We start from the raw sequence: 26,345 nt of genomic DNA, 5'->3' as shown, positions 1-26,345 counted from the left end.
GTGAGACCATGTTAAGAGGTGAGGAAAAAAGAGGCCCCAGATACTGAGTTCCTTGCCTCAGGTCACAGCTAGCCAGTCTGAGAACAGACTTTGAAGCCTAGGTTTCCTGATCCCCATGTTAGGAACACACGTGTGGCTTCCCAGATGCCATTTCCATTTTTATTGGGAGCCTTAATGGTCTCACATAGCTTGGTTATAGCTAGATTGCCTTAAAGTCCTGCATATTCTCCCAGGCTTTGATTATGAAAAACGGTGCTGATTCACACAACCGGAATGACCTTCATTACCCTGGCTAGTGCCATTCCTGTCCAGAGAGAATTTAACTCACCTTTTCATTTGGACGAAGTGGCTTTTTTGGGTATACCTTTGGCTACCCCAAACTATTCTCTAACCTTTGATTGAACTGATGCATCAGCACAGCACTTGTCATTAGGTGGACAGTTGCAGCCTTTTCGGTTCGATGTTTACCAACAGGCACCTATGCTCACTCTCTGTAAGGCAAGGTTATCAATCCAGGGACTTTGGCTAGCGTTCAGTGTCAGTAATGATGTTCTTCCTGTCACTTTATCCTGGCAGAAGCTTTTATGGGTCTCCACCCATTTCTCTTACCCTAAACTGTGGTGAAATGTCATCAGTGCTGGAAGCTGTGTTCTATGCCCCAGGCTGGTGGAGGGCAAGGCTTATCTCCATAGCTGTGTGGATCTCCGTGGGCAGTGCTGGCCTTGGATGGGTGAAAGGCACTTCAGAAACGTGGAGAGGAATTATTGTTGCAGTCTGCCCTTATTGGGATGTGCCAGAATTTTCAGGTTTTTCAGTATTCAGTATGAATCTGATAAGCACCTATGGTTAGAATTATAATTTGTAAATTTAAATTAGAGAGGCTTTCCATTCTGTTTGAATAAAGGATGTGTTAACCGGTGGAAAAATAGAGTTTCCTTTGATGTTGGTTTCTTTGGGTAGATAAGTTCTCTTGAGGCCTCTGAGTCAGGTTCTAGGAATTCTTTTTCAGCTCCACCTTTGACAGAATAACTGGCAGTGGTCAGATGGTATGGGCTGGGCTCTGGTCTGTTTCCTTAAAAGGTTGATTCAGTTAAATTTGTATTGAAAGTGGATTGGGGGAAATACTGTATCAAAGTGCCTCTGTATTCCTTAACAGCACAACTTTTGATGGCCTTTGTAGAGAACAGCTAGGTTACTTTTCAGTAAAATGGATTGTATTCTTTTGAAAAGCTTTGTCATTTGGTTCGCATGATACATCACTGAGTCTGTATCTTTTTTTTTTTTTTTTTTTTTTTTATGCGGGCCTCTCACTGTTGTGGCCTCTCCCGTTGCGGAGCACAGGCTCTGGACGCTCAGGCTCAGCGGCCATGGCTCACGGGCCCAGCCGCTCCGTGGCATGTGGGACCTTCCCGGACCGGGGCTCGAACCCGTGTCCCCTGCATCGGCAGGCGGACTCTCAACAACTGCGCCACCAGGGAAGCCTGAGTCTGTATCTTTTATTGTAGAACATTTCAGAGTGAGATCTTTAACTTGGTTGCACTGTCCCTTCCTTTCTGAGTTGCAAATTGTCCCTGAATTGGAGAAGATTTTCCCCGTAGTGACATTTGAAAGGCACGTTTCTGAGGGCAGGAAATTGCTTTTTATTTTGGTGGGGGGTTGTTTTGTTATTTTGAATCTTGGAGGTTCCCCCTATTTATTCTAAAAGAAGATTTTACTACTTTTACTTAGCTTAGATTGAAAATAGTCGATTCAGCACATTGATAAGTATTTTGACCTGTCATTTTTCACCACTGTGCAGAAACAGACAAGCCAAGGACCAAAATGAACTGCTTTGCTTATAAGCCCATCAGAGCCACTGTCTCCTAGAAGTTGTCTGTGTCTGTGAGAGCTCCTCATCTCCATGGCAAGGGGAATAAACCTGATTTACCAATAAAACGCATCTACTTATTTCGTGTTGTTCCCAGGTATGTTGGTGGTTGTGGTCACATGGAATACCCCTGCCGCTTCCAGAATGCTTCTGCCACCACCCAGGAGATAATTCCTCATCGGGTCTTCGCTCCAGTGTGCCTGAAGGGTGCCTGCCAAGAGACCCTTCTGCCGCTGATCCCTCCTTGCCTCTCAGCAGCACACTCTGTCCTGGGAACACACCCGTTCTCCAGGCTGGATGTCCTCCTTGTTCCTGCCAACTTTCCGAGTCTGGGGATGGCCAGGTACGTTGTTCTGTTGTGGCTCTGTGGAAGTTTTTTGACTGCTTCTTGCTTTCCCTGAGCTCTGTCAGGGCAATCGTTTGATTAGGTTGGAAGGGCCATCTCACTGCTGCCTTGAGGGATGGTGTGTGTCTACTCCACCATGCATGAGCCTTTGGGCGTCATGGGCTCAATTCAGTTGTCTTGAGAGTAAACACTCACATCGTTGCTGGGATTGAGAACACACTGTGCCCCCAGAATGCTGTATGTTGGATTGTGGCTAATCAGGGGCTAGTTAGCTCAGGTGGTGAGAGCATGATGCTAACGAGCCCGACGGTCATAGCTCTGGGCAGAGTAACACAACTTGGTTCTAGAGCACAGGCTGCTCGAGTAATCCCGACCAGCTGTCTCATGCATTCTCACCACTGGTCACAAGGGCAACGACTTGAGAGCCCCTGTGTCAGAGAGACTGTGGATGAATCAGTGTAAATCTATCACGGCTGCTAGGAAAACAGCTCAAAGCAGATGGCTCACTGGGGAAGGTTAGGGGGGTCACTTGTCTTGCTACTATTTTTTAATATAATAAATGTATTATTCTTACTGTCATCCCAGTTTAGTTCCTATGAAAAATCAAGACCTGAAAGTTGAACCTTTTCCTATATGTAATTTATGCCTAAAATTCATTCATTAATGCTGTTGTTCATTCAGTAATAGGTAACTGCGTTTCACTCAGTGTTTTACTTGGTTATGTACTCAGGATTTTCTTGGTTCTATTTCTGTTTGAAAATCTTAATCATTAACAGTGAATATGCTCGACTAAGGATGGGAAAAATAAGCTCATCAAAACACGTGACTTTAAGTTTTTCCCTATTAGTCAAGGAAATTCGTGCTGCCAATTAATTTCTATGCTTTTGAACAGCTGTCATTCGTGGTGTTTTCCCTGAAAGCTGCACACATTCTTAGTGAAACCCATGAGTAGAAAAGAACTGACCAGAACATTTGCTTTTGATCTTTACTATATACGTATACTTTTTAAAAGCTGGCTGGTAGTTTTAATCCTTGACGAGGTCTGAGAAGGTCATTTAGACTGACGTGTATCCTATATTCATGAAGATAATGGGAATGTAAAAACTAGGATCATTATATATATTTGGTTATGTGCCTCATGTAATTGTCTTGGCTGTCTATATATAGAATTTGTCTTAACAAGGGGTCTTCTTTGGTCCCTTTGAAGAGACTGCTGGACTTAATTTGAGTGGAATTACTGGCAAAGGAAGGGTCGTTCGTTAAATGTGTCTGATTTGTACACCGTTTTGAGGGACCGTGTTTATTTGGGAGTTTTTAGCACTTTATGAGAGTTGCAGTTTTTCAGGGCATGTTTGCTAACAGTTCCATGTTCTGACCTGAGGGAACCAGAGGCATGGTATTTTTCATACAGAGAAACTTATTTATTTTCTATAGCTCCTTTCTGGTATCAGTCTGCCAAAACCAGAATTTGTTGACCTGTAGGCCAATCTATAAAGCTTTTCTTTTTAAGTTTGTGTGCCCAAGCTGTGTGTTTGCTTCTTTTTGAGATATTTAAATTGATTTAAACATGCCTAAATCTGTTTTTTTAACGTAGTAAGCCTAAGTACCCTACGGCCAAATGGTACTGGCCACAAATGTCAAAAACTGTGATGGTGATAATAACTTAGCAGGAACAAGACTGCTTTTATGCTTAAAAACAGGAGAACCGTACATTTAAAAATTTGTGGTTGGTTGTCAAATACCATTTTTTTCCCTTCTTTTTAGACTGTAGAAATAGTCTGCCCTGGCCTAGATGTTTTCCTGGGCTTAGTTACCTCTCCCTGTATTTGAACAGTGGAGGGGGGATTGTGGTATCTTCCACTGCCAGTTGGGGGTACGGAGGCACTGTTTTTCCTAACTCTGACCTAAATTGATTCCACTTGCTTGGCTTGACTCTCGGGATCCCCACACCTTGAGCCACATGCAACTGAGTGAGGTTTATGACTCAGCTGGCTCCTGGGGCCCTGTTGCCTTATTTATGGTCAAATCTTTGCTTGGGGCTCTATAAAGCAAACTGACACAAAAATGACAGTCTTGTAGGTCAATTCTGTACCCTAAAGAGGAGTAGAGAAACCCCAAGTCTAGTAGGAGCCACTCAAGAAGACGTCTAAGAGAAAAACAAATACCGTATGCTAACACATATATATGGAATCTTAAAAAAAAAAAAAATGGTACTGATGAACCTAGTGGCAGGGCAGGAATAAAGACGTAGACATAGAGAATGGACTTGAGGACACGGGCTGGGGAGGGGAAAGCTGGGGCGAAGTGAGAGTAGTGTCGACACATATACACTACCGAATGTAAAATAGTTAGCTAGTGGGAAGCAGCCGCATAGCACAGGGAGATCAGCTCCGTGCTCTGCGACCACCTAGAGCGGTGGGATAGGGAGGGTGGGAGGGAGGCTCAAGGGGGAGGGGATATGGGGACATGTGTATGCATACGGCTGATTCACTTTTGTGTACAACAGAAACTAACACAGTACTGTGAAGCAGTTATACCCCAATAAAGATCTATTAAAAAAAAAAAGACATCTGCTCTGAAATTTGCCATTGTCCTATTAGTTGTAATGCACTGGAGATCAAAGGATTCCTTGGTAAATTAAATGCTTCTTTCCTGAGTCCACATTTTATAAACATGTATGTAAGATCATAAATTCCATACCTCTGGATTTCTTTAGTGACTAGGTCTTAATCATAACGAATAACATTTTACATAAACTTAGTATTCTTTTTTAGTAGATGACATTAAGCAGATCCACATGAACTAAAATGGGTGAATTATTAATAAAAGTTTTAAAAACTTTGGGGATAATATCCATAATGATTTCACTGTATTTTACATTTACATATCATAGTTCACATGAATAACCTTAAAATTCTCTGCTCTGAGTCTGTTTTTGAGCCTGATTCTGATATTTCAGTAAAGCAAGAAAAAACATTTGTACAATTTGAATGTATGATAATGACAAATCAACTTATAACAAAGTAAATAATAAAACAACAACTGTTTAGGATTTGGAGTGTTTTTCACTCGAAATAGCAGTAAGTAGAACATTTATCAATACTGCACTTCATGATTTTTGTCACCTTTTAATATGCTAGGAACTGTTACTTATCAACCCCTCCAGGGGAGAGATACTTTCATTCTATTCTGATTTTAAGAAAAATGACTAGTTTGCCTCTAAGGCACTATTCACAGTTCCACTCCCATCCTTTTCTCATTTTGTAAATGTGGGCTTTCTGTTTTTGTTTCATGTTACTTTTGCCTTCTATAAAGGCTGAATCTGCCATATGAGGAGCTGTGGAGTGTACATTTCTTGGATTGAGTAACATGTTATCTAAACAAAGATAAGAATGCATTTTAAATGAGTCTCTGATGTATAGAACAACTCTCTTCATGTTGGTGTAATTAGCATTCTGTCATTTTCATTGTGTCCTCTTATTTTCTCAAATGTCTCAGCCAGGCATTGACTAGTAAGCCTAATTTCCTAGGTATTGCGAAATTCATGAAAGGAGTTCGTCATCCTCCTTACACTCTTTGTTATAATAATAATAATGTTAATGGAATAATATCCTGGAATCAGATTTATGACAGTTGTCTCAAAATTAACACCTCAGTCTTACCTCTGTGTACGTTTGTAATAAGTGCTTTGCTCCACCATTTGTCTTTCAGCGGTTCACAATTACGTGTCACGGGGTGTAATTAGGTTGGCAGAACTACCTTGCTGACATCGAAATACGTTCTTGTTTTTTTTTCCTCCTCTATTTGAATTGGAAGAATCTTCTGCAAATCATTTCAGAGTGGTTTTATGTATAGAGCATTGAATAAAAAAGCCATGTCCTCTGTGGCTGTGCTTCCCCCCTCTACCATTCACGTGTAGTTTCACCCTAGTCCTTCTTGGAAAACTGGGGACAAAAAAAAAAAAAAAAAAGGTAGCAGTGTGGTTGGTGATAGGTGGCCAGTTCTGCTTTGATCTTTTTCCCTCTGGCTGTGTACCAGACTGTCTCGTTCATCAGTTCATTTGTTTGTTCGTTTATTCATTCTTACAGTTCTATTAAGCGCATACTGTGCGCCAGGCAGGATTTAAGATGCTGAGTCTACAAGGGTGGACAAGGTTGATGAAATCTCCGCCATTACGGAACTTACATTCCAGTCAGGGGAGAGAATAGTATACATGAAAACAAACAACTAAGATGTGTGCTATGAAGAAAATATAGCCACATTAAGTGACAGAGCGACCGGGGACCAGTAGCATCGTTAGGGTGAAGAGGCAAAGGCTTCTTTAAAGAGTGACTTTTGCAGTGAGACTGAAGAACGGGAAGGAGCCAGTCTTGTGGTAATCTGGTGGGAAAGCAACTCAGGCTGAGGGAAGTTCAAGTCCAAAGGCCCCACGGGAACCGTTGTAATGGGCTGGAGGGGCAGAAAGAAGGCCAGCATGACTAGAGGGCAATAGAGAGCTTTTAGAATGGCTTTCCTTAGACTCATTTTGGGCACCAGGGAATGCCATGGTCCTGCAGGGCTTGGGTCACCTGAGCCACCCATACACCCATTTGAGGAAAGTGAGGGAGAGCCACTAAGACAGGGCAGAGGTTGAGCAGAGATTGATGGTTCCACGCAGTCCTGTGTATATGGAGAGAGTTGTCAGAGAGGTCAAATCGTTTCTCGGCTTTCTGGGGACCAGTGGTGCCATAGCATCTTGTGATTGACTGACTGGAGCCTGACTTGGCTTAGCATCTACTGTGCTTGAGCAGAATTCTCCATTGAGGGGGCATCAGAGCACTTGGCACCCAGACTGGCAACTCTCCCCAGTGGCTGCTGGTTGATTCCTTGCAAGTTTTTTTTTTTAACACAACAGGTCACAGAGGGAGGCATTATTTATATGTTTGCTCAGCCTAATTTTTAAGGTTTTTAAAGACTGAACAAAAATAGGACTGATAGATAAAGAACATAGAGAAATAATTATCAATTACTGAAATATGTTCAGTGCACTTCACAGTGGAGCAAAACTATAAAGCTCCCAATTACACAGGACTTGTTCTTAAAAGATTGGATTGTGCAATAAAAGGCTTCTGAATGCTTGTAAGAGTTGCTGACTGTTGCATGCCCAATTTTCTTAAGTGCCTCAATTTGCGAATAAGCGGTGTGCACATACATGCCCAAGAATGAATGTAAGGAGCTCTCCTTCCACCTCCTCCTCCTGGGGTTAGACAGGGTATTGCCCCGTTTATTCTTATCTCCCAGCCAGTGTGTAACAGAATAAGCAAAACATAACATGCTGGTACAAAGGGCCTGTTGTTTTCAGCCTTCTAATTGTGCTCCTTTCTGTTGGGGAAGGAAGCGGTCGTAAATTTTTGTCATTATCTTAAGTAGCAAGGTTTCACAGTTTTGGGAATTTTTCTTTACTTGTTCTTTGTTAGCTTCTACTTGAAGTTTTGGCTCCCCTAAACCAAAAACTGCTATACATTTCGACAATCCTCTTGTAAATTTCAGGGGCTGTGACCCCTTGATTTCAAGGCAGGATGCAACCATAGGGATTCTTTCCTTGGGGAAACTGATTTTGAGCCAGAAATTAGTGTACCTTTCGGTTCAGCAAGGTTGCCAGCTCCTCTGCTCTCTCTGATATGCTGTGGATTTTGGGGTCTATGTGTGGGTTTACGTTCTTTGTTATTGTTGCTGTTTGTTTCCCAGACTTTAATAAATTCTTCTTTCTGCATGGATTGTTTTAAAAAGTATTTTGAAGGAGCACTTCTTTCCCTGTTTTCCTCTATAACTCTTTTCTGTTTTTACAAACAGGTGGGTGTGAATGATAGAAAGCAGCTCATACCTTCTTTTTTTCCTGTAAAATTTTAATCCTTTGTTTACTGGCACCCCTGCCATTGCTGGAGCAATGAGCAAATAGGATGCGTTGTGAGTAGCAAGGTCCACAGGTCCACACGAGGGGCCTCAGGCCCCCTCAGATGCTTCCCCTTTGTTGCTTTCTTTGTGTTTATTTCTCCACTCTGTTTTCTATTTCTATTTTTCTTCTTAAGAAAATTACCTGACTTTATTTTCCTCCTATCTTATAGAGAAGGGCTTTCCCCCTCTAATGTGTTCTGGTTCTTTCATTTTTCTCTCTTGAAATAGAAACAGGTGTTCATAAGGCGATGTTCTTCTGGGACTCTGGAAGCCCTTGACTGTGACTGTTTGGTTAGTTTTGACAATATCAGTCTGTAGTGATTGAGACAGGAGTGAAGAGGTTTGCGTATGCTACATTCTTTACAGCGCAGGTACAGGAGAATATATGATGTCCCCAAGTCACTTAGAGCTGGGAAGTCAGAGACAGAAGTAAAAGGGCCTCATCCTGGGATGGCTGTCAGAGCCTGGGGTTCAGACTTAGGCAAGACTTATCTGTAACCTTCTCTGGGGTATATATATTTGCTTCAAGGTCCCCCTGTAGAATCATAGTGTCATGGAGTCTAGTTGAAGATCAGTGTTCACTATGGGCTCGCTTTGAGGCAACCATAGAATCTGGGTACCGGGCAAATTCCTGGATCACATGAGTATGTTGGGGCCAGATTCTCTGTATAGAGGAACAGCAGGCAGAGTGAACTCACAGCTTTTGGCTTAGCCAGAATCTTCTTCTTGCCATCAAACAGCTGCGCTGCTTGTCAGATCCCGAAGTAGCATTTTATCACCGTTTTACTACGATTCCTCACCCTCTGAAAGATTACGCTTAAGTGTTTTGTCTTCTTTGAACTGTTCTCCACACACATAGACTGAACAGTCCTACCTTCAGAGGACACTGCTGGGGCCATTCTTCAAGAGAAGTTGTCAGGCCTTTGAAAGGCCTTCCTGAAGCAATCATCCATCTACCTACATTTGTAATCTTCTCTCTCTATTGATGTCATCATAGGCCCCTAATCTTTTCCAGCCCTCGAGCCTGAGATGGCCAGTTGGCCCTACTTTTCCATCTTTCCATTGCAAAGAAAAGCCTTGTATTTTTTTCTCCTCTCAGTTATTTCTCTACAGAAGCACCATTACTGAATAGAACATACATTCCTTGGGTGAAAAAGTACCATGGAATTGAATGTGCAAAGTTGTCTGAGTTGGAATATTACCAGTCTTGTGCGTTCTCACTCCTTGAAGCACTTCACATAGTGAGCAAATGCTCCTGGCTTCTGGACTGTGTTGTGTGTGCATGTGGCCATGGAGCAGTGTATGTATTTCTCTTAGGGCTAGACTCCTTTTAGGGAAAACACTAACTCCGGAAACAGTTCTCAAGCAAGGCACAATCTATGAATAGCTCTGCTCAAGGGAACATTGCCTCTGTTGTATGATAGCCATTGTGCATCTGGAACCCACCACCGTCTGAGCCCCAGAAGCCTGTTTGCATAAAGTGGGTAAGAGATTGCCTTGTCACTTTACCCACCCCTAGAATGTAATTGGAAGAATATCCCAGCTACTTTTCTTAAAAAGAAGCATTAACTTTAAAAGGCCAAAGATGTGAGGAAACACTCCTTTAAAAGTGTGTTACTTTTTAAAAAATTGATTAACTTGTGGGATTTGTGGGTACACTGAAAAGGTCCACTCTGATTTAACCCCAGAGTGGAGCTTGAAGAAGCTTGAAATAGAAATATTATATTTCTTGGTTAACTAACCATGCTGTTTATCGAGGTGCCTCCTCAGAGAGTCTAGACATTGTTCTGGAAAGACAGAATGCCAAATCTGCCCTTTGTGTTCCCAGTCAGCTTGCTGAAAATTATCACGTCCCCTTTTCACCATTAAAATGGAAATCTTGGAATTCCATTTCATGAGAGTGTGAATGATACTCGGGCTCCCCAGCCAAAACTTAGGTTGGCCAAGGAAGTCAGGGTGCTCTTGTGAGCCTGGAGACTCACCACAAGGCCTCTGTTCCTTAGAGGCCCGCTTGCTGAGAGATGCGGACTATGGTCGGCGGATCCTAGTTTTTGAGTTAGTCTCCCCTAAGAGGAGACCCCGAGAACCTGCTCTGAGAATGAGTCAGCTGCAGTTTCCAGCTTTTATCATACATGTGCAATTCGGCAGTTGGCGAGGATGGATGGGCAAAGCCAAGGATTCGTTCAGTAGACTCATATCAATGGACAGGTATGATGAATGCTGATGATTCTCTGGCTCCAAGGAAATATGAAATCTTTAGCCTAAATCAGGATTTTCTACCTAGGTTCCAAGAAGACTAGTCTTGTGGAATGTTTATAATGTGGGAAAAGGAACTGTGGGTTAGTTAGTTAACCCACAAAGTTAAAAGGGAGTCTTTACTGGAGGGCTTCTAAGAAAGCCTTTAATATCCTTATTATCCTGATTTAATATCCTGTCATATATGTGCCTCTCAAAGACAGGGCCATAATATGCAGGATTCCCCCAAATCTTATGCCCAGGGATCCCCCTTTACCATGCTCACTTTCCTCTATAACTCTTTTCTGTTTTTACAAACAGGTGGGTGTGAATCATAGAAAGCAGCTCCTACCTTCTTTTTTTCCTGTAAAATTTTAATCCTTTGTTGTGGCTGCTGGGCCGTTGTGGTCTCAAGAAAACCACCTCCTCAAAATACACTTTAGGAAGTGATTCTTGGGGAAGAAATATCTTGGAGCCCATTGTATAGCTGGCTGCGGAATCCAGCTTTCATGCTGTCGGTAGCAGTTGCGGACTTGCCATGTGTCAGGCACTGCTCAAAGGCCTTGCTTTACAGCAGTGAAGAAGATGGGGTCACCATTTAGTGCAGGAGGTCCCACACTTTTCTGACTATATATCAATTTTTGAACAATCACCCCTTCCACATATTTATATTTATTTATTAGTTGTATACATTTATTACGGTGTTAATATATTAGGTATATTATAAAATACACACAAAGATGGAAACTTAAAAGTTTCCATAAGAAGAAAACAATTATGAAAGGAAGTTCTAACATTTCTCCCTGCACATCATTGGGTTGGCTAGTGCCCTAGGGTCTCTGCAGCTACCTGGGTCCCACCACGGAGACTCTGATTCAGTGGGTTTGAGGTGCTGTCTTGGCATCTGGTATGTTAACACTTCTGCCCAGGTGATTCTGCTGCAGGTGTTATTTTGTGGGGACTGCGAGGGTGTCTCTGGACAGGTAAGTGTCTTTTGGTTAGTTTTCACAGACTCTACACCCTGCCGTCTTCTCTCAGGTGAGCATGTTAGACTGAGGAAAGAGGATGGTGGGGAAGCTCCTTGGTGATGCTATCTGCTTGTCTGTTATTCATAAGGAATGTGTTCCCCAGGAGCTGGGCCCAGTGACAGGCCAGAATCCCTGGCAAGTCACTGGGCCTCCTTGGCCCAGTTTTCTTCTCTGGAAAAGTAAGGGGCTGATTTAGAATCGCCTGCAGAGTGTCTTAGAGCCTTAACATTCTTTGATTTGATTAGGTTTGAGTTTTATTTTGAACACGAGTGGGGGTGACTCAGTTTCATTCAGTGATTTACACACAGGTATATTTTCTTTTTTTTTTTTCTTGCGGTACGCGGGCCTCTCACTGTTGTGGCCTCTCCCGTTGCGGAGCACAGGCGCTGGACGCGCAGGCTCAGCGGCCATGGCTCACGGGCTCAGCCTCTCTGTGGCATGCGGGATCCTCCCAGACCGGGGCACGAACCCGCGTCCCCTGCATCGGCAGGCGGACTCTCAACCACTGCGCCACCAGGGAAGCCCTATTTTCTTTTTGATGTAAGGGCTAGTTAGATCACAAGCCTGTGATTTCCTTGTACTTGGGCACCTGGGCAGCAGTAGGCATTTAACTGTTAGGCCTGCAAGCAGGAGGTTCAGAAGGGGCCTCTCTTACCCCTACTCAATTGCAAAATAAACAGATCTCAAGGTCAGGGGCCCCTTCCTTTCATAATAGCCCCCTCTGCTCTGTGCACCATCAATGCAAAACAGCATTTCCAAATACTACATCAGGAGTATGCTGCGTGGAAAAAGGCCTTCTTCCTTCAGCCTGGCAAATTACCACTCAGACCCCCTCCCCACATCTCCTCAAAGTTAGCAGCTAATTTGTCAGTCCCCCCTGTCCCCCGCCCTGCTTGTTTTTAGCCTCCAGATATCTCCATTTGCAAGGCAATAAGTTGCACGTACATATGTTTGAACAGTTGTCAGGCTTCTCTGCTGCTCAAACTGTGCTTTGGTTTAAAACAAACAACAGCAGACAACCCCGGGTGGGGGATGGATGAAGACGTTTCAGTTTAACCTGCAGGTGGTGTTGTTTTGACCTTGACAGTCAGCTTTAAACGACCTGTCAAGCACCTTTGTGTGCTTCTGGGCACACCCACCTGGAAGATATTATATCCCCTACGCTTTATGTGCCCCAGCAGGCAGGCACCAGGCCCCTGGATTTTGTTTTCATCGATGGAGGGTTAATGCATGCATGGCAGGACTTTACTGAGAGGGGCCCAGCTACAAATGCTGTTTTCATTTAATTCTGATTTCTCTTCTCCCTTGGCCTAACCCTCCCCGCCCCTAGGCTCTCCCTGCTACCCCCTCCAGTCTCCCTCCACCCCCAGTCAGCCTTCCCTGCTCTTTCACCCCCTCTGCTTGGCTTCAAACCATTTCTTCCTGTCTTTGATATCTCCTAGCAGAGCTGCAAGCAATCAGGAGATTATGGACCCCAGAGCTCAGCAAGGCACAATGCCTGGTAGGGGGCTCAGGCCCCGGTCCCCAGGCCACCACAGGAAATGGGACCCAGAAAATCTGCCAGCCTCCAGACCCTCCACCCTGGCCCCTGTGCCTGTTCTGGTAACCAGATCCCCGGGGTTGGGGGATGAGGTACTTCCTCAGCTTAAGTGGCGTCTCGGGGAACAGACCTCTTCGGGAATAATTCTGACCTTTCCTATGTGGTCCAGGGTCATCTCTGTTTGAATTTTGTCTTTTTAAACTTTGAGCTTTTCTCCTGCCTTCTGAGACCATACAAGCTGGTGTCTGGAAGTTGGGGTGAGGAGAGTGAATGGACAGATGAAGGAAACCCCTTGGATTCAGCCTCATGCCTACAAATGCTTGGATAGTTTCAAGTTATTTGGGGATACAGATGATGGCTCTTTATTCCAGGAACCCCTCTTCTTTGACTTCCATGTGTAAGGCCCAAAGTTGTTGAAGGTAATCTGTACTATATTTCTAAAGGTAGAGGTGAGAGAGAGGGTGCTTGTTCTCAAGAACAAATGAATGTCCATCTTATTTTTCTGTAATACTCCCTCCAGCATCTGAAGGGAAATAGGCCCAGATCTAGATATTTACCTTTCTGATGTTGCCACCGCCAACCATGTGTCCTTGCAGTCAGTGGGCTCCCAGAGGTGCCTGGAGGAGAGAGTCTCTGCTGGTCCTCTAGACACCTCCCTGAGATCTGACTGAGGACCTGAGAGGAAGATCAGTGCTAGTCAACACATCCCCCTCAGCTCTCAGGAACCCTCCCAAGCCATGGCTGGACATCACACTGTCTCCCTCCAGGGGACGCAAGCCACTTGCTCTTCCTAACCCCTGCCCTAGGGGCACCTCTGTGTAGGGATCTTATTATTTAACTTTTGGCACAAGTCCTTCCCTGGGATTTCCTGGTTGGAATGAAGAGTAGAAGAGGAGGCTGCGAAGTGTGTGGTGTGAGGGCAACTGGACTATGTTTCCAATCACCAGGGGGACCTGGTCTCAGAGAATGTAAGAGAAGCAGAAATATGGGTGAGAAATGGCATTCACATGTGTGCCCCTGCCCTTTTTTTTTGGCCCAAGCTAGTTGAGCTGTGTTTCTGACATTTACAACCCAGGGCCCTGACTAATTTACAAGGGCTACTTCTTTTTTGCCTGTACAAACAAAAGCATCATTAGTCCTTAGGATTAAAAAAAGAAGTCAGTGGCTTTGAGCAACTCTGGATCCTTTCCCCTCCAGCCTTCATTCTTTAATGGTGATACCACCTGACTCTTTATAGGTTGTAGAGTGTCTCCATATACATATATGTTTGTGAGGATCAAATGAGAGAATACACACACACACACACACACACACACACCCCCACCCCATATATAACATATATATACATTCTCTCATTTGATCCTCCCAAACAAGCTCTCAGCCTGCTTCCATGGCCTGGCTGTCACAGGCTCCCCACAGCTTCCCTCAAGACCAGCCCTGTTGTGGCAGCTCTCCCCAGTGTGTCTGAGATCTGGAATCCCTGTTACTGAGTAAGGCCTCTCTGCCTAGCCCCTCCCATGATTCTCCTACTTTCTGCTCAGCTGAGAAGTTTATCTTGTGGCGTGATGAGTCCCAGCAGGTGCTGACAGCTGGGATCAGGGCCTAGGCTTCTGTGACTCTCAGCCTCTGAAGCATAGGGCAAGTGGAGCCTAATGATGGTTGTGTGCCTGAGCTGAGCGGTAGAAACCTGCAGGCCCACGCCTGGGTTGTGAGCTAAGGAAGGGTGAGCCCCAGGCAACCAAGTGCACCTACTGTCTTCTCATTTCATTTATTTCTCCTCGGTTAGCCTGTAGGACTGCCGTGATGTTACTTCACGCTTCTTCAGAGCCCGTGCTCGTCCGTCCGACCCTCAGGACACCACGTGAGACGGTGGAGAGTCCTGATTTTGCAGTCAGAAGACCAGGTGGCAGTGCAACTGTGCTGTTGACTGCTGTGAAACCTAGCCCAGTTACTCGTTTGTGAAAGCACTACTCACCTCCAGGAATTCTTGGCACATTAGATAAGATCATATGTAAAACGTCCTCGGCATTGGTCCCTTTGTTTCAGTAGGCTTGGAGAAATTTGGTAGTTTTCTGGGTCAGAAAACACCTATGATTCATTGCTTATGAGTGTGAATCACAAACTTTCAGGTCCCTACCAACCCAGAGTGTCCAAGATTCTCTGAAAGAATAGCTGCAGCGAGAAGAAAACAATAGGTGTGATAAGTAACCATGGTAGTACGAAGACATGGACGGTTTGTTTCAAAGAGTTATTGAGTCCAGATTACTTAGATTGTACAAATGGAATTTCTTAATTCACTGAGGGAGCATTTTAGAGTAGCACCTATATTCTTGTCAGGTCTTCCTTTAGGGATGTAGCTTGAACTTTAGTAGTTTAAACGTACATATTAACTTTTCTTCCCCTCAAGAGAAAGTTGAAGAGGGCAGCAGAATAAAACCACTGGGCATTTCTGGTTTAGGTCGAATGCATTTCTTAGTTCCTTTTCCATATCCAATGACAAATTAAAAGAAATCCTGATCTTCCTGGGATTTGGGATGCCACCTGGACTCGACTGAACTGTCCAAGCTCCTCTGGGGCTTTGGGTCCACCAGTTGGACAGTGACTTCTTTTCCCCTCACTTTTGGGTCAGAGATTGAGCCCTGTCCACTCCTGAAGCAGCTGTCTCTGATCTGTCTCTGGTTTGTTCTTGGTATCAGAGGCATTATCTGACCTGTGCTTGAAAGGACTACATGATGGAAACTTCCGAAAGAACCCAGTGTTGCCACATCTGCTGCTCCCAAATGGAGCGAGAGAGGCTCCGAGTCAGAAATAAGGCCAGGATGGAGGGGGCAAGCAGCAGCAGGGTGGGGTGACTCGCACTGCTCTCCTTTGAATACCAGTCCCACTCTACAGCCTTTCCAAGGTCCCTCTCCCAGAAGCACACACAGCATTTTGTAAATAGTACTGCCTGTGTTGGTTGAGATAATCCTGTAGCCCAGAATGGCTCAAGACGCTTTTGCAAAGGAATCAATCTAAAAAGGCATTTGAATAGTAAGTTTCTTTAGTAAAATTGTTTTCTACTTTTGTTCCCCACCTCTGTTTCCATCTACCCCATTCCTCTCATTCCTTATATACTTTTAGTAGCTTTTTGTATAACCTTCTGTGTCTGGTTAAAAAACAAAATTCAACTGAGTAAATGTGAAGATCCCAATAAATTGGGTTTATTCAGTGATTCATGAATCGGACAGCAAGCAGAAATGTGCTCTGGGAGGCTGTACAAAATGGAAGATTTTTAAAGGCAGAAAGTGGGTGAACAAGGAAGTCAAAAACAAAAGAAAGGGTTGTTTCAGGCAAAGTCACCTTCCTTTGGAGGAAAGGTGCATCTGTCATGCAGACTACCTCACTGATTTTGATTAGGAAATTCCAGACTGATTGGTTGAAAATTCTGCTCCTGGGAGAGGCTGAAACTGCAGTTGTGCGAGGTATTAGGTTTTGGTTTGCTGATGTGGGGCTTAAGCACAAGTGACTTCATTTTGGACTGGTTGTTTCTTTTTTTAAGGAGTCTCTTCACGCAGATGCAATAATAAATAGCCAATAAAACTATACAGATTATTATCCCTTCTCCTTTTTCTTATACAAAAGAGGGCAGAGCACACACCCCGCTTATACTGTGCTTTTATCGCTTCACATTATATCCTGGATTTCTTTCTATTATTAGGCCTTAGAGAGTTTTCTCATTCTCTTTTTATTTAACTGCATGGTATTCTATTCTATGGATGTTCTCAGTTCATTCTTCCAGATTAGGGATCTTTGACTATTTTACTGTTGTAAACAATGCTGCATGGAACTCTTGGTGCATTTTAGAGTCGATAAATTGCACAAAGATTCTGTTATTCTGCTGATGTACCTGCCATCTTGTGGGAAGTAGGGATGTGCCTGCATCTGATTTATCCCCCACCAGTGCTATAACTGTAGGTGGAAACACATGAAATTTCTGTTCTGGGAAATTTCCAACGCAATGGGATATCAGCACCTTTGTGTGGCTCACTAAGACTTGGAGGAACCTCCATGCAGTAAAGTAGGGATGGAAGTAAGATTAATAAACCTAAAGTATCATTGTGAAGCTCTTGCTTATATAGGCCCAAGTCCTCATCTAATAAACCAAGTGGAAGCCATGATGATCCCCTTTTCACTAGTTTTGTAATGACCTTGTTCTTCAGATTTCATTAATTTCATCAACCGTAAAACTGTGTTCATTCTATTCTCAGTAACTTTGGAAGTTTAAAGAACCTTTTTTTTTTAAAAAAATGAACCCATCTATTTGCTATTTTTAAATAGCATTAAGAAGTACCATTTATTTTTCTGGTAGAGAGAACTGGATACTATTTACACAATTTGAGCTGTTGGTTATATTTATTTGGGTTGCGCCCTGGTGTTGAGTGAGCAGTACTAGCTGGTGTAGGGACCTGTAGCTGGGCTTCTAAGAGCAGAGCGTTTACTCCAGAGGTAAGCCAGCAAGAGGCTGCACTCAGCTCACACCAAAAGGCCAGCAACCAGTCTTATAAAATAATGCCTTTGTGTAGGTTTCAAGTCAGAAAATTTGAAGGAGGAAAAGGGAAAATAGTCTTTAACCACAGTGAGAAGAAAATGAAGGAGAAGGCTAATGCTATCTTTTTTTTAAATAGGAGGATGTTGAGGAGACAGATTTTTAATGGTTTTAATCTTCAGACTTAGGCAGAAGGCCAAGCATGATCTGAATACAGAAAACATAGAATGAAATGCCAGAAAGGGAAGTGGAAAGTAGTGAGTTACGGAAACAACCAAATGTGTCCGAATTTCCAGGCTCTTCAAGGAATTGGTTGAATTGTGGCAGTGTTGCTGAAACAGTTTTTAAAGCTCAGTTGAATATCCATATGCCACATAATTCTAGAGCATATCACTCAAAACTCAATTTTAAATAGTTGGCAGGGCCTAGCCTGCTACTCCATTATGGTTTCATGTTGGCCAGAATAATCTAATTTTTTTCCGTAACATCAATGGGAGGAAAGCAATGGACATGATTTATTTCAGCCTTAATAAGGCATGACATGAAAGAACAAATTTGGAAAATGTTTTACCAGCATGGCAATTTTTTTTTTTAAATCTCTAAAGGGCAACCACTTTAGTGGATACAAAATTAATATAAGCTATAGGCCTTTGCACTATATGTAAACACACACCACAAGCATTCAGCCTATTGACCTCCCTGGTAGTTATTTCCTATAGACACACACACAGAATATAGTGATCCGCACACTGGCTTGGCAGGACAGTCATCACTTAGGGGGAACAGACAAAGAGAACTGTTACAGAAGGGCTCAGAGGCTCAGAGAGCGCAGTAATTGGAGCTGCTGGTCATTTGTGTCACCTCCGCCACCTGGCAGGACCCTGGACCCCTTTAGGGATGTGGTGATCTTGTTAGAAGCTAAAGCAGGAACCGGAGGCTCATTTTTCTTAGACTTTGAAATGGATGCCTCATCTGATGGGAAATAGACTTGTGCTTGTCTGGTCTCTAAGGCCAAGGGAAATGACGCTTCATAAAAAGAAAATCGTGAGGAAGTTCTTTCTTATAGCTAACCCTTGCTCCTCTTGCTGCAATAGCATATCTTCCCTTACAGCCTAACTCCAGCAGCAGAAGAGCTGGTCACCCCGTTCTGAATAAGGGGTGCTTTATTGCTTATTTGCTTTGCTACTTAACCTTCCGCCTTTTGCTTTTCTAGGCTAGATAGTCCCAACAGTTTTGAGTTCCTTTTTATGGTTTCTAGTTTCCTTTCCTTTAATCATTTCAGTGGCTTTCTTCTGGATCACTTCCTAGTTCTCATCATTACTCAGAAGTTGAAAAGTCCAAAACCAGGCACAGGAAGCTGCAAAGGTGTCTCCACGGTGAAAATAGGATCCATTTATGGAGCTCTTAACTCGAGGCCCAGCATTGTGCTGAGGACATTTCATGCGTTATCCTGTTTAAGCCTTACAGCCTCTACAGGGTAGAGGCTATTATTACTGGCATTTTGTAGATGAAGAAACTGAGAAAAGAGTAGTTCTCTGTCTTTCCCATCACCCAAGTGACAGCCGAAATTCAACCCCAGTCTCTGACTGTGGAGCCTGCAGTCTAAACCACTTCTCCCTGGTGCCATGATTTCATTCACCGATCCCAGAATCTTATATTTAACTCTAACAACTTCGCTGAGCAGCTGACTTGCTTTCCATTGATATCATTATAGCTCCCTTTCACTACTTTATTAACAGCACGATCAGTCATTCCTTACTTCAGACTGGTGGGCATGCGTTCCTGGAAATTCATTTTATTTAACCACTTTTCCAAGTCCTTTGATTCTCTCTGCATTCTAATTCAGCCCTTCAACAGGCTGTTAACTCCTCTAAGCTTGATTCCCTGGAGGATCTAATGAGGTCTCTTAAGTGGTACGCCCCTTGGGGAGTCTTGGGTGTCCAGTGCCCTCCCTGATGTCATTCCCCACACTTACCCTGGCCCTCCCCTGGGTTTCCATAGCAGACTGGATGGAAAGAGGTGTAGGGTGAGCAACAATGTTGGCTGTCCAGTGGCAGTGAATTTTTAAGTACTATCTATTTGGAGGATCCACCAGAATTTCACAATAACTTCAGAACGAGGAAATCCAACTAGGATTTTGTTTCAAGGCCAGGGCTACTGTATACTCATTGCTCTTACTGAGAATGCGGGGCGCTGCCGAGATGCCAGTTTGTGGAAGTCATGTCTTCGGAATGAAAAAACACTGTCTATGAAAAATATTCACCTGACGCTGAATTGTGTCACAACCAGCATGCTACACAGTACCGGGCATGTAGATGACATTCAGTTACTATTTATAAAGTGAGGGAAAGAAGGCATATAGGAGTAGCAGTGGTGATGAAAGTAATTTTAGTTTCTGCCAAAGCTGGTGTGATTTCCCCAGTGTATGGACATCAGTTTCAACAGGGGAAAGTAAGACAGGAATCACCATTACAGTAATACTTGAAATTAAAATTAAAGTGAAAAGTATTCTCTCATAACACATTTTTTTAGGAATAACAACAAACAACAACAAAATCAATGTTCCAGAATCTCCTCAAGCCCCTAAAAAGAGGATCTCAAGAGTCTCTGGTCTTTGGCATTTCTTTCCATCTCCCCTTTTCTGGTTTCTTTCCCAAAGACGTTAAAATCAGCCAAGGATGGTCTCCTGCGAATCGCTTGCAATTATACTCATCATTACAAGTGTAGCTTGCTGTCTACTATATTTCAGAACTCAGAGGCACTTGGAAACACTGCTGGGAATAGTTCCTAACTTACAGGTGGAGACAGAAAATAAACAATTTCTACCTCTACGGTTATGCTCTTCCAATCAATTGTCAAACTCAGCTCAAAACAAGATCTTGAGTACAGAATATTTTTTCTGGTTGCTGCATAGCTCAGTTAATCTGTAAACCACGGGAGTGTTATTGAGTGCATTTGCAGAAGGGTGGAACCAGGAGCTCGAGACCCAGCAAGAAAATGGTTCCTTATTTACAGTACAAGGGAATGAAACCCCTGAGGCTTGAATTCCACGTCTCCTCCAGGGAATTACGGGTGCATTCCTTTACCTTGATGGAGGAAAAGAATTAAATAGAGAAAACAACCATTCTTTTACATCTCTTTTTCCTCTTTCAGTTTTGCTCTCCAGTTTTTATAATACCGTTCTCAAGTCTTGAAAATACAACTGCTTCCCTTTTGGTAAGCTATTTTTTTTTTTTCCCTTTTCCATTTGGCAACAGCATTTTCCTGTGTTTTCAATGGCACCAAAATTAACATGGCTGTTTTTATTTAACAGGAACAACTTCAAGTTTTATATTACACGCCCAGCCAAAGAATCTTTGATTTTGCCCTGGTGTTTCCCAAGATGTTAGCATGGCTTTGAAAACAGGGCTGTTTAACTGCTGTTGCAAAGACAGCAGGGGGAGCATGGCAGATCGGGGAGGGAGGAGTGAGAGAATGGAGGAGATGAGGGAAATTGGCCTCCCCCAAATCACTATTTTTAAAGTTCGCTTGCCTACTGAATAGCTCAATTTACAAATCCTACTGGACACCGTTTGACCTTCTCCACTTTTCTTTCCTGTTGAAAGCGTGATGGGTGCGTTGGTGGGAGACAAACCATTTGTTCTATAGTTTTTTCCATGTGCGTGCTTCCTTATGAACACCAGACCCTCTACTCCCCTCAATAGGGGATACCCACATTGTCAAAGCCATCCTGCGGGAGGTATCCAAGCCCAGATTTCTTAGGAGATGGGATCTCAGATCCCAATGAGAAACACCCCAGGAAACACACATCTTTATTTGTTAAACAGATAGTCTTATGTGAACCTTGGCTAGGACACTCACTTATTTTAAATAAGTGAAGTAAACATTAATGTGCAGGGGATAGTCTTCTTATGTAGACTGTAACTTTGAAGCCCAGTTTTAAGGTTTTAAGTTGGAACACGCAGTGCTCTTCTTTCCTTGGCTTGGGTTCTAGAGAATGTTGTTTCCTCATTTAGTAATTGGAGAGTTAATGGGCTTCTTTGTGATGCTACTATAGAAGAGAGACTGTATTTTATTTGATTCTGGGACTGTAATTAAAGTGGCGCCCATCGGCATGGTTGAAGTTAAGATTGCTTCAGCTTTTCCAATATAAACTCATATTCAGGGCTTTATAACCAGCTATAAAAATTTGCTTCTCGCTACAGACCTGGCATATTCGGTGTCAGCCTAGGAATAACCTTTATTTTTTTAAAAAAAGTCTTTTTAAAAAGATAATTAAAAATTCAGTTTAACTGTTTATTACTGTTAAGTTACAAGGATGTAAAGAAATAAAAATAGCTTCCTTTTTTTTTTTTTTTTTGTTTAAGCAGAAACTTGTGACCTATTTTTAAAATGTGGACAGAGTTGTTACATATTTTTTATGTCTTCAAAGAAAAAAACAGCAAAATCTCTGTGAAAGATATTTTAAAAAGGTATTGTTTCAGTTTTCCTTACAGTGACAAGCAGGGCGTTCTTGTTCTCCCAAGACATGAGCCTCCCATAGGACTACTGGCAAAGCTGTTTTGTCAGTGGGCTCCAAGTTCGTTGTTACAAAACTCCTGGCCAGCCTCATCCTGGCAGATGGAAATATGGCCAGCCCTTCCGGTTATGAGGCCATGGCTACTCACTTATTCCACTCAACCCTAACCTTCTGGGCTCTGTATGTTGGGACACAGTGAATAGCCCAGGTACAAAGCCAGGTTAGAGACCCACTTGGGGGCCTGGGGAGCCTTCTCTCAGTCCTTGCTCTGCGTCCCACAAGGGTGGGGAAGGGGAGGAAGGAGTGTGCCTCTCCAGGAGTCTCTTTTCAATTTAGAGGTATTTGTTGTAGCAAGTGGCTTTAGGTGCGGCCATTTTTGTACATGCTGAGAGATGGATGTGGCACAGTTTTTCCAGGTGATTCAAAAGTTCTCTAAATAGAACCACCTTTAAGTCATCATGCTAAGCAGGTTTACTTTTAACCATTCTTTTTCTAGCAACCGGGGCCTTGACTGATGCCATGTGATGATAATGATGGTAGTGGTGGTTGTGATGGGGGAAGAAGAAAAGGTAGTATTGGTCATGGTGATGGTGCTGATAATGTTACTAGTGGAGGTGGTGATGGCCATGGCAGTAGTCAATGGCAATAGCAGCAGTGGCAATGGGGGAAGTAACAGTGGTGATGGGTAGAGATGGTGGTGGTGGCAGCGCTGGGGGCTACAGACTTCTGCCTACAGAAGCCATTCTTCATCTTTGCAGATGCATTGGCTTAGGGAACCTGCTTGTTGTCCCTTTGCTACACACAGTATGCCCAGTGGAGCTAACAACTGGCTTTTGGTAGATCTTGCCTTCCACTGAACAGTGAGGTTTGTTTGTGGGTGAGATGGGTACATGCCCTTTTTCAGAGGCAGGTCTCCATTTTAGAGTCAGAGAACAGCCTATCTTCTTTTTTTTTTTTTTTTTTTTTTTGCGGTACGCGGGCCTCTCACTGTTGTGGCCTCTCCCGTTGCGGAGCACAGGCTCCGGACGCGCAGGCTCAGCGGCCATGGCTCACGGGCCCAGCCGCTCCGCGGCATGTGGGATCTTCCCGGACCGGGGCACGAACCCATGTCCCCTGCATCGGCAGGCAGACTCTCAACCACTGCGCCACCAGGGAAGCCCCAGCCTATCTTCTTTCATGGTTTCCAGTTTAGGATCAAGGAACATGGTGACCTGAAGCTCTGGAATCAGAGCCATTAGTAGAGAGTGGGACATATCTAGTAATTCTACCAAAATTGGATTGCTACTGTGTCTCAGGAACCATGCCCTGTGTTTTACCTACATGATTATCTATAAATCCTTTCAACAACTCTGTAAAGTAGGCTTTTATTATTTTGGTTTTACAGATTTAGGAAAGTGAGGCTTGGCTCATAGGTAGCAAAATTAGGATTTGAAAACCATGGTCTGTGTGACCCCAAACCCTTTACTTCTTCCTGCATTGCAGCCACCAGAGAACTATTTCAGCCCTCATAGAGCATTCTAGAATGTCTGTTGTCTTTACTTAGGGAAGGGTATGAGAAGAAATTCATAAGAGAATATTCTGTATTTGGTTTTCTTCTCTAACTTAGCATGAGGGCAAAGAATGTCTTTTCTTCCTACATATTTCCTTACACTCATAGTGTACTCAAATGACCCTTTTAAAATTCATATGGGAACTGTTTGGAGGCTCTTCCCGCATGTTTTCAGGACTGGATCTGTGGTGTGATCTTTTCCTGACCTGGCTGGTCTTTGGCCAAATAGGACATTGAGCAAGCCAGAAACCAGGCCCCAACAGAAAAAAGCAAATAGAGATAAATATTTATCATCATCCCAGTGGGATCCCTAGGTTTTCAGGATCAAAGGCCTACTTTGTGTGTATCTGTTCGTGAGCCTTGGATAAGTATACAGAAGCAGGCGACTGGCAGTGTAGTGAAGGCCCTGTGGTACCCAGGGTCTTTAACCCTCAAACTAATTCCCTAGTGACACTGGGGGGAAAAAAGCAAAACAAAAAACAGAATCCAATTTATAAAAATAAAAATTTAAATTGCATTCCCTAGGCACAGAAGAAGAAAAAGATGGAGAAACAGAGTAGGAACAAAAAGAAAAGAAAAAAGATGAGAAGTGAAAAAGAAAGGACCAGAGACAGATAGCAAGAAAATGAGGGATGAAGAGCAGCAGTTCTAGAGTTGGTGCAGGGAAATATTTCTATAGGAAGCATGGTGGCAGATGCTATAATAGATGTTTATTCTTCCTATTCTGTGAGTTGTCTTCTCAATTTCTTTTCTTTCTTTTTAAATATTTTATTTATTTGGCTGTGCCAGGTCTTAGCTGTGGCACACAGCATCTTCATTGCCCTGTGTAGGATCTTTATTGTGGCATGCAGGATCTTTAGTTGTGGCATGTGGGGTCTTTAGTTGCAGCATGTGGGATCTTTAGTTGTGGCATGCGAACTCTTAGTTGTGGCATGTGGGATCTAGTTACCTGACCAGGGATCGAACCCTGGCCCCCTGCATTGGGAGTGTGGAGTCTTAGCCATTGGACCACCAGGGAAGTCCCTGTCTTCTCAATTTCTTGATAATGTCCTTTGAAGCACAAAAGTTTTTATTTTCAATAAAGTCCAGTTTATCTATTTTTTCCTTTGGTTGCTTGTGCTTCTGGTGTCATATCTAAGAATCCATTGCCTGATCCAAGGTCATGAAGATTTATACCTATGTGTTCTTCTAAGAATTTTATAGTTTTAGCTCTTTCATTTAGGTCTTTAATCTATTTTGAGTTGATTTTTGTTTATGGTATGAGAACTTCATCCTTTTGCTTGAGGATATCTACTTGTCCCAGGTTTTTATTCCTTAATTCAACAAATATGTATGACATACACATTGTGTGCCAGGCATTGTATTGGATGCCAGGGATAGAACTGTCAACAAAATAGTGGTATCAGAGTGGTTTCAGAACCTGGGGACAAAAAAAGCAATTCAAGAAATTTGGGAGGTAAGGTAGACTTTTAGAGGATCTATCTAGACTTTTGAGCAGAGTTTTTTTAAAAAATATAATACAAGGAAACATGCATTAGAATTACCTGGATTGCTTGTTAAGAAAGCAAACAGACTGATTTTATATACACACACACATATATATGTATATGTAGATATATATAAAGAGTTTATATATATATGTACATATGCATATATATATATATATATAAAACTCTTATATAACTCAAGTGTAAGAATCACTGCTTTATATATTGAAAGCTAGCTAGGCCTGGATATTATTTCCTTTTAGATTATTATGAAATATCTGAATATCATTGATTTATATTTTTCAACATGAAAAAAGTCAGCCTTTTCTGTGGCCTTATTTTGAGATCCAAAGAAGTGAGGCCATTGTCAAACCACATACCAGACTGCAGTTGTGGAAGTCATTCTTCCAAAAGCCTATTGACGAAGAAATATTTTAGATGGGAAACCTGATATATCTCTGGAAAGAGAAGTAAGAAACTATTCCCCCCATTCCTAAATTGGATGCACTTCACCAAACAGGCCATACCCATGATGCCAGGGCACTGGGCAGAATTTCCCTAAGCAGCTGGCTGCAGCTGCTCTTCCTACCAAAATTGTTCTCTCTTCCATAAAAACACCCACAAAACATCTGTGTGAATACCCTTTACTCGCCCTGGCCACTTGGCAGGTGCTGACTGGCCCCAGGGAGAATCTGTTCTCCTCTTGCACCTAGATTTCCTTTGCTGTTCATTCCCTGAATGGAGAAGGAACAAAATGCCTTGATGCTAGCTCTCCCTTGGCTTTGGGGGCATTTGGTGGTTTGGATACTATCTGACTTCATGACTGCAGGTGGCACAGGGGAGCTCTGTAAAAGGGAAACACAATGACGCATTCACAGGCATCCCTTTACATTGTCTGCACAATCTTAAGTGTTCATGTGTGTGAAAGAGCAGTGTTAGGAAAATGATGGCATGAGCTGCATCGAGTTTTTGACTTTTAAAATGGTAAGTGAACTACTTCCAACATATGAACTGACTGAGTATAAGACTGCTTTTGTACATTTTCTAAGGAACGGAAGGGGAAAAGGTGATGATAAGTAAAAACGTTATGTTGAGTCCTAGAAGAAAACATGAATGAATTCCTTTTTTAACCAGAAAGTGGAAAAAAATCCTGGTTTCAAAATTCAGAACCAATAAAACAAAAGACTGATAAATTAGACACGAAAACAAAATATGTTTGCACGTAAAGAAAAAAGCAAAGCAAATGATTCCTTGAGAAAAAATATCTGGAGTTTATGCCACAAATAAATAATGAGCTTCTAAAAACAGAATAAGA

At 42.9% G+C, this 26,345-nt stretch overlaps 1 protein-coding gene across 10 annotated transcripts in view; it reads left to right on the top strand.

Annotated features, from left to right (window-relative positions):
• Positions 1 to 26,345, top strand: part of AOPEP (aminopeptidase O (putative)) — a 390,564-nt gene that overhangs the window by 91,522 nt on the left and 272,697 nt on the right. For all 10 annotated transcript variants that reach the window (XR_016393524.1, XR_016393525.1, XM_089913028.1 and 7 more), the window contains exon 5: positions 1,965 to 2,210. Coding sequence is in view for 8 of the 10 variants with exons in the window: in XM_089913028.1 (XP_089769154.1) it covers positions 1,965 to 2,210 (246 nt within the window). In the remaining 2 variants the exon portion in view is untranslated. The remainder of the gene's footprint in view (positions 1 to 1,964; positions 2,211 to 26,345) is intronic.

The sequence above is a fragment of the Delphinapterus leucas genome, chromosome 6, assembly GCF_059928025.1.
Source record: "Delphinapterus leucas isolate spDelLeu-1000000601 "Yukka" chromosome 6, BTC_Dleu_Yukka2, whole genome shotgun sequence".
Lineage (NCBI taxonomy): Eukaryota > Metazoa > Chordata > Mammalia > Artiodactyla > Monodontidae > Delphinapterus > Delphinapterus leucas.
This window is presented reverse-complemented; position numbering and strand designations above follow the sequence as displayed.